This window comes from Triticum aestivum, chromosome 4D (assembly GCF_018294505.1).
Source record: "Triticum aestivum cultivar Chinese Spring chromosome 4D, IWGSC CS RefSeq v2.1, whole genome shotgun sequence".
In the NCBI taxonomy this organism is placed as follows: Eukaryota; Viridiplantae; Streptophyta; class Magnoliopsida; order Poales; family Poaceae; genus Triticum; species Triticum aestivum.
This window is the reverse complement of record NC_057805.1, coordinates 95,848,191-95,857,022: the sequence shown is the minus strand read 5'-3', so window position 1 is coordinate 95,857,022 and position 8,832 is coordinate 95,848,191. Positions and strand designations below refer to the sequence as shown.

The window sequence follows — 8,832 nt, the reverse complement described above, 5'->3', positions numbered from 1 at the left end:
TGATTTTCACGAAAGGAAAAAAACGCATTTTTTCGTGCAAATTTTTTTTAATCAAAAAGCTAAGAAAGACTGGGGGAAAACCAAAACGTCGAAAAAAACCGTTTAAAAAGCCGAAAACGCGTGCGGAAAAATAAAAAAAATAAAATCCGGAGGGAGCATCCAGAGCGCGACACGTGGCGAATGGCTAAGAGCGCGCAAGTGGCGCTGATCATTGCGAGGCTCCCGAAGGAGCTCTCATTAACTAGTTGCTCCCAAAAAAAAGTGAACTCCTCTATTTGGAAAACCCTATGCGCTGCTCGCTGCGTCAAAATGTCGACGCAACGCACAGGGGAAGCTCCGCATCGCTAGCAATGGCCCGGCCCATTATACAAAATCTAGCCAGCCGGTTTAGGGAAAATGTTAGAAGGTTCCCTGAACCGTTTATTTTTTTCTTTTTTGACCGGTTTTCCTGTTTCTTCTTGGGTTTTTTTCGCTTTTCTGTTTTTTTTTCTTTCTTATTTTTTTCCCTTTTACGTTAATTTTTATTTTTCAAGTTTATTTGTTCAAAGATCAACTTTCGATAATTGTTCAAAATTTTCAGAAAATGTTCCTCTTTTTAAAAAAGATCGTTCAAATTTTGAAAAAATGTTCGTGTTTTTAAAATATTGTTCATAAATTCAAAAAATGTCCCTGTATTAAAAAACTGTTCGCATTTTTAAAAATAAATTGAAAATTGTTTGCAGTTCTCCAAAATTGTTCTGGAGTTTTAATTTTTTTTCTTGTTTTATAAAAAATGTTTGAATTTTTTGTTTTAGAATTTTGACAATGTTCAGAAAATGTTCCTGTTTTAAAAAGAGGCAAATACGCCAGTGGTACAACAAGTTGCATGTGATGACCACTTTGGTGCTTGAAGTTGAAAAATACACAAAACTGGTGCATAAACTTGTGTTTTGGTGCACGTACAGTTCAAAACCCAGATGCGGGCCTTGTACGACGCCAGCTGGGCATGACAGCGTGGCGCAGTCCCGCTTGTCAGTGGCTGGAAGCGTGCATTGTTTGCAGATACCCCCCTCCTCAAAACTGATCTATATGCATACGCTGGTCTATTCGTCTCCTCTGTTCCGCTTCTTCTTTCCTTCACCGATCAACTTGAGGCGGAGACGGCGCTGGCGACACTCGACCACCATCGGCGAGGCAATGACGGAGGATCCTCGGCGCCGGCTGCCCGGCGAGGAAGCACCACGCTATGGTGAGTACTTTCCGCCCTTTCCAACACCTCTCCGACCCCTCTCTCACTCCTGCCCATGGCATGTTTTGGTTAGGGCAAAGGTTCAACTCAATCATGTTGCGGAGATGATGTATTTGTCGAGTTATAAGGACTGTGGTATGATTAGCTTTGGTCAACAAGAGCATTGAGGCCGTGAAGATCCGATTCTTCCTTAGGGTTTATATCGGGTTTATAAAGTAGGTAGTTTTGTCATAGGATTTTGTTGAAGATCGCCCGGAGAAATAATTCCAGTGGTTAAATAGGACCGTGAGATGTTTAGGGACAATCTTTTGCCCATATGGTTAGCAATGTGTGCAAGAAATATGCTAGATTAATTCAAACTGAATGTACGCATGTAACTGAATTTTTTGGACAGTGTGTTAACTGAATGTTTGACACATGCATTGTAGATAGTTTCAGGTAACAAAGATTGAAAAAATAACCTATGGTTAGGGAAAATATTTTGCCCGTAAGGTTAACAATGTGTGCAGGTAATATGGGAGATTAATTCAAACTGAATGTACGCATGTAACTGAATTTTTTGGACAACGACTTAACTGAATTTTTTGGACTGTGTTAACTGAACTTTTTCTACAGTGTGTAGTTAACCTGATTGTAACATGAAATTTTTCTTGCAATAGTTTCTGTTTAAGCTTTCAGATAACAATCATTTTAGATAGGTTTAGTTTACAAATTTGTTTTCTTAATTGAATATGCATTTATCTGTTTATTGAAAATACATATTCATTTCTCTGTTTTTCTACTTGTTGTGTTAACTGCATATGCATTTATCTGTTAGCTGAACTTATGTGCTGACTAAATTTGTAGGGCCTTTTGATGGACTTTTTACTGTCCAAATACACCACAAGGGTTTCTTTTGTGGTAGTGGAAGCAATATGACATATCTTGACTTTGAAGTGGATTGGTTTGACAATTGTGATAGTGACACTTGGTCTATTCTGTGGATTGATGACTTCCTGACGCAGTTGAGCTATGACAGAGGTGTTTCCAAGCATGACATATATTGGTGTCAACCTGGCAAGTCAGTAGCAGACGGTCTGAAGCAGATTACATGTGATGCTGACATACTGTTAATGATTGGTGCAACAATTGAGCACAAAAATTTGCTCCTCATTATTGACCATGGTGGTACACTACAAACACTTACTGGAGATGATGTCATGGATTATGGAGTTCCTGAATTGCCCAAGGTTATCACTCCAATCAAAGACAGCAAGGGGAAACAAAATGTTAGCTTTACAGAAGAGGTAATTTTCACAGAATTTGCTAACAGTGCAAAACAGAATAGAGAAAAGCGAACTAGGAGGTTTGTTTCATTTGGTGAAGGTTGTAGTTCCTCGGGTGCTGGTGTTGGTGATGAAGAAATTGAGGAAGGATCTCTGAGCAATGATACAGACCAACAAGACGAAGGCATCGAAGAAGAAACCGATGAGGAATTTCATGACAGTGACTTCGAACCAGATGTGGGGGATGATGATTTGTTTGACGAGAATGTGGACAAGGATGTGGATGATCACAGAGAGAGGGAGTTCATACCTGAGATAGAAGCAGAACTTCCAGAAGATGCACTTGATGACTCTCACTTGGATCTATCCAAAGAAGAGAATGAGAAGTTGAAGTACAATTTCAAAACATTTAACTCAGCTACTGATTTGAATGCACCCACCTTCAGGCTTGGAATGGTTTTTGCTGACATGAAGGAACTGAGACTCGCAATAAGTGCCTACAGTGTTAGAAACAGAGTGAAGCTAAAGAAGACAAGGAATACCACAACTATATTAGTTGTAGTGTGCAAACCAGGATGCTCTTGGCAATTTAAGGCAGGCAAGGACAACAGGACAAATAGCATCATCATAAAGAAGTTTAATGGAGTACACACATGCACCAAGGCTTGGGATCTGAAGGTGTTGACTGCACCTTTTCTGACTAGAAAATTCAAAGACGAGTTCAGAGACAATGAGAAAATGTCTCTGAAGAAATTTCAAGATAAAGTGCAGGTTGAGTACAACATGATTCCAAAGAGAAGCAAGCTAGGAAGGGCAAGAAGGGCAGCGGTTAGTGAGATTAGGGGTGAAGATGATGACCAATACAAGTGGTTGTGGGATTATGGGCAAGAGCTTAGAAGAAGCAACCCTGGCAGTACATTTTTCCTTTGCACAAAGGAATTGACCGATGAGAAAACTAAAGTGACAAGAGACCATTTCTCCACTCTTTATTGGTCACTGGATGCTTGTAAGAGAGGGTGGCTTGCTGGTTGTAGACCCATCATTTTTTTGGATGGTTGTCATATAAAGACCAGGTACAAGGGGACCATGTTGACAGCTGTAGGCATTGACCCAAACGATTGTATATTCCCCATAGCCTTCGGTTTGTGTGAAGTAGAGTGTACTAGCAGTTGGGAATGGTTCTTGGCATCTTTGAAGGGTGATCTTAATATATGCAACTCATCATCCTACACAATCATGAGTGACAAGCAAAAGGTAACTACTTGTTATTTCTCTTGACATTGCTTTCATTTATGTAGACATTGCTCTTACTTAATTTGTTTTCTTGCTAGGGTCTAATAAATGCTGTGCAGAAGGTATTCCCACATGCAGAACACAGATTTTGTGTTAGGCATCTATACCAAAATTTCCACAAAGTGCATAAGGGTGAGCAGTTGAAGAATGATCTTTGGTCGATAGCAAGATCCACCAATGACATTGCATATCAGAAGAATATGGACCAGATAAAGTCACATAGTGAGGCTGCATACAAATGGGTTGAGAAACAGGCACCGAGAACATGGATAAAGGCCTTTTTTAACCCATTCCCCAAGTGTGATATATTGCTTAACAACATGTCAGAGGTATTCAACAGGTTAGCTCCTCACTTGTCTTCCTTCACATTCAAAATTTTCTGCAACTATCATTCACATTGCAGTACAACTAAATTATTTGTTTGCCACTCCCAATTAATTGCAGTTACATACTTGAGGCAAGAGAACTACCAGTTGTGTCAGCATTGGACAACATGCACATCAAGTTAACCAACAGAATTGTTAGCAAGCAAAGAGAGTCAGACAAGTGGACAGGGAGACTTTGTCCAAAGATCCAGAAGAAGTTGGACAAGTTTGTCGAGTGGGCAGCTAATTGTATGGTCCAAGAAGCTGGTAAAGGGGTTTTCCAAGTAAAATCCTTTAACAACACATACTTGGTGGATCTCAACATGAACAGTTGTGACTGTAAAAGATGGGAGTTGTCTGGAATACCATGTCATCATGTTGTTGCATGTGCTAGGCATGAAAGAATTGAGCCTGAAAGCTTGGTGCATCCATGCTATACTGTTGAGAGCTACAAGAAGGCCTATGCGTACAACATAATGCCACTGAGGGACAAAGGTCACTGGGAAAAAATGCATGGAATTGACGTGTACCCACCACTGTACACTAAAGTGATGGGAAGGCCCAAAAAAACAAGAAAGAAAGATCCAGAAGAGAAGAAAGACAAGAATGGGGGGATAAAGCTTACCAAGGCAGGGTCTACCATGCACTGCTCTATATGTAAAGCACCTAATCATAACAAGAAAGGTCACCACAAGCATGTTAATGACATTCAAAATGAGCAGGCAGCAAAACAAGTAGAGGAAGATTTTGATGACCCTGGCATTGTTGCTGTAATGCATTTTTTATCTTGTTCTTTCAATTTACTTCATTGGATTACATATCTAATATTGGTACCTAACCTTTGCAGAACATAATGCCACATACTGTGAGGCCATTTCTTGATCCAACACAAACTCCTGACTCTATGGTTTTCATGATGCAGGAGCAGGTACTGACTTATTTGCTGCTACTTTCTTTTAGTGTGTAATATGCACTAACATGTCTGTTGTATGTGCCTTTAGGAGAGGTTTGTATATCCACGTGTTAGAGACTTTGGTCCTCTACCAGAGTCAAATTTCATAGCAAATGCTAGAGAAGAAATTCCTCCTCCCAGAATGACCACAGCAATGACAAGGGGCAGGATCAGAAGAGGTGGAACTGCTGCATCTAGAGCAAGAGGTGGAAATGCTGCATCTGGGCACAATGCAAGAGGAGGAGGAGCATCAAATGTTGCAAGAGGTGGAGGGCACAATGCAAGAGGAGGAGCATCAAATGTTGCTGGAGGCGGAGGGCACAATACAAGCGCAGGTGGAGGCCACAATGCAAGAGGAGGAGGAGGGCACAATGCTAGAGGAGGGAATATTGCAAGAGGAGGTGGAGGCCACAATGCTAGAGGAGGAGGGAATGTTGCAAGAGGAGGAGGAGGCCACAATGCTACAGGAGCAAATGTGGCTAGAGGAGCAAGAGCTGCAGCTCCTGGCTTCTACAACCTCCGTTTTGGAGATGATGGATCTAGTAGAACTTGGACTGAAGCAGCAAATTTCATGCAGGCCGAGGAAGAAGTTCTGATCACTCAAAATGCACCTGATGATGAATGGCCTCATGATTTCCTATCCCAGTGATGCACAAATTCAAAACATGAAATTCATGAATGAAATTGGCCTGAACTTGGTCTGAACCCATTAGTTATCTTTTGCATGTACTGAACTTGGCCCGAAGCCTTTCGTTTACAAGTATATGTACTGAACTTAATTTGAAGTGATATGTACTGTGATCGTGTTAAGATGGTGCTGCAGTGGTAATTTTGCTGTGATAAGCCCTTACCGTTTGCCTTTTTATGCATTTTACCAGCAGTATATTCATCTTGCTGTGCCTGCAAATAGTATATGCATCTTGCTGTGTTGTTCATAGTTCGTCCTTGTGCTGTTAAAGCATTTTGAAAACAGTAAATGCATCTTGTTGTGCCTGCAAACATCAATATACATCATGGCTATTTGGCTGACAAAATATACATATTGTCTGTTTCATGTGCATCTTAGGCCGCGTTCGGCAGTCCTCCGCAGAGCTTTAACCAACTCCACAAATTATGGCCTTAATCATGCGGAGCGGAGGGAATCCGAACGCGGCCTTAGTATCACACGTTTTGCTGTCTAGTTAGTATGTACGCTCATGATCGTTGCTATGAGAGGCCTATTCTACTTTTAATGATCCACTGTATACATCTTATATCATGTTAAATGTAACCGTTCCCTTTCCTATTATACTTGTGCAAACCTCAGCTGAAGCAAAATAGAAGCATATTACTGAATTTTGCACCTCAAAAGCAACGTTTCCATTCAAAATGCTGAAAAATAATACATTCAGTACATGCATCAATTACTCCATCCATTACACTTCCGATCACTTCCAATCACAGGCTAAAAATCTTGAAAACAGAATACTGAATCATCCTATCCTACAGTCCAGTCTCTCCTTGTTCATCCTTGACATTATCTTCTTCTGCATTTTGTGCCTGGGCAGCCCAAAATCGAACTGGTTCCTGGGCAACTTTCTCAGCATCAAACTGGTTCCTGGGCAGCCCAAAATCAAACTTGGGGACCTCCACATCCTGAACATCGGAAAAAAAATCCCCTTTCAGTGTACTACCCTACTAAGACAGAGAGATGGGGGAGAGATTCAACACCTGTGATGATGTGATCGCCGCCCATCTTCCATTCGTCGACCTTGGGTTGGCCCCGCCGCCCATCTTCCGTTCGTCGCCGGCGCCCAGACATAACAGCCATGGCGGCCGCCGCCTTCGTCCAGCCGTCGTCGGCCTGAAGACCCGCACAGCCGCCGGCCTGAAAAAACCAGCACCGCCGCCGGCCTGAAACGCCTCGCCGCCGGCGGCCTGAAAAGCCTCGCCGCCGCCGCCGTGATTCGGGAACGTGGGTTTGGGAACTGGGGTCATAATGTGCTTCGGGGACATGTTGAGATAATCCACATAAAAAGAGGGGGGTATCTGCAAACAATGCACGCTTCATCCCGCATGATGGCTTCCAGCCACTGACAAGCAGGACTGCGCCACGCTGTCACGCCCAGCTGGCGTCGTACAAGGCCGCATCTGGGTTTTGAACTGTACGTGCGCCAAAACACAAGTTTATGCACCAGATTTGTGTATTTTTCAACTTCAAGCACCAAAGTGGTCATCAAGTGCAACTTGTTGTACCATTGGTGTATTTGCCTCTTTTAAAAACTTGTTCACGTTTTCATTTTTTTCAGGAGTTTCAGAAAATGTTCACAAGTTTCTTAAAAATCATGTTGTCAAATTTTGTTCAGAAATTTTCAAATATGTTCGTGTTTCCCTAATTTGTTTTGAAGTTTGGGAAAATGTTCCCGTTTCAAAAAATTGTTCATGATTTTCAAAAAATGTTCCTGTTTTTCAAAAATGTTATAGTTTTCCAAAATACTTTTCGCAATTTTGGAAAGTGTTTGCGTCTCACGGAACATTCCGTTTTTCGAAAAAAAAATTGCTTTGAAATTCCTGACCTAATTCGGATCTGTGCAGCGTGTTTAGTTCTTTAAGATTGATGCTCCAATAAGGTCAGATACGGCTCTTAGTTTTGCTGGTACGAACGCGTGCTTTATAGCAGTCGGTCCTCCGTTCGAATCCCCCGCTGCCCAATTTTTCTTTTTGACTTACAAGTGCGCGTCGCTATCTTCATGGGCCAGCCCAGTTGAAGACACGCCTGTGCGAAACCTCAGCAACTTGACGCAGAGAGCATCACATAGGAGGTCCCTATTTGTGCTATAGAGGTGATTGTGAACAATTTACACTAAAACACCTTTTATTTATTTGAGTTATTTTGTTGTAAATTAGTTTTTTCATTTCAAAAAAAACTCTAAAATTCAAGATATTTTCCATTTTCGAAAGAAAAAAAATCCCTATTCCTAAACTTGCCATGTGTATTTTTATTATATATGTAGATAGCATGACAATTTCCATTTTTATTGACATTTTTTCCCAAGACATAGCATTTTTATTTTCCCACATGAAAGTTTTTATTATTAAGAGCATGTAATTTTAATAATTAATAACATGACATTTTTATTAATAAGAGGTTGATAGTTTTATTATTAAGAGCATGGAATTTTCATAATTAATAACATGCCTTTTTATTAATAATAGGGTGGCAGTTTTATCATTTAGAGCATGGCATTTTAATAATAGTAACATAGCATTTTTTTTGTAAAAGTATTAACATAGGAGGTCCCTATTTGTGCTATAGAGGTGATTGTGAACAATTTCCACTAAAACACCTTTTTATTTATTTGTGTTATTTTGTTGTAAATTCGTTTTTTCATTTCAAAAAATCTAAAATTCAAGATATTTTCCATTTTCGAAAGAAAAAAAATCCCTATTTCTAAACTTGCCATGTGTATTTTTATTATATATGTAGATAGCATGACAATTTCCCTTTTTATTGACATTTTTTTCCAAGACATAGCATTTTTATTTTCCCGCATGACAGTTTTTATTATTAAGAGCATGTAATTTTCATAATTAATAACATGACATTTTTATTAATAAGAGGTTGATAGTTTTATTATTAAGAGCATGGAATTTTCATAATTAATAACATGCCTTTATTTTAATAAGAGGGTGGCAGTTTTATCATTTAGAGCATGGCATTTTAATAATAGTAACATAGCATTTTTTGTA

At 40.1% G+C, this 8,832-nt stretch overlaps 2 protein-coding genes across 2 annotated transcripts; one reads left to right on the top strand and one right to left on the bottom strand.

The window, feature by feature from the left end:
- The first annotated feature begins 1,096 nt into the window (after nt 1-1,096).
- On the top strand, nt 1,097-6,035 carry LOC123099722 (uncharacterized). The gene is made up of 6 exons (XM_044521825.1): nt 1,097-1,228; nt 2,075-3,747; nt 3,825-4,126; nt 4,231-4,921; nt 4,999-5,079; nt 5,153-6,035. The coding sequence occupies exons 1-6, from the start codon at nt 1,177-1,179 to the stop codon at nt 5,750-5,752; spliced, it is 3,399 nt and encodes a 1,132-aa protein (XP_044377760.1). The 5' UTR covers nt 1,097-1,176; the 3' UTR covers nt 5,753-6,035.
- A 403-nt stretch (nt 6,036-6,438) lies between these two features.
- Nucleotides 6,439-7,115, bottom strand: LOC123099721 (uncharacterized). The gene is made up of 2 exons (XM_044521823.1): nt 6,814-7,115; nt 6,439-6,738 (listed from the first exon to the last, which is right to left on the bottom strand). The coding sequence occupies exons 1-2, from the start codon at nt 7,096-7,098 to the stop codon at nt 6,586-6,588; spliced, it is 438 nt and encodes a 145-aa protein (XP_044377758.1). The 5' UTR covers nt 7,099-7,115; the 3' UTR covers nt 6,439-6,585.
- Nucleotides 7,116-8,832: the final 1,717 nt, after the last annotated feature.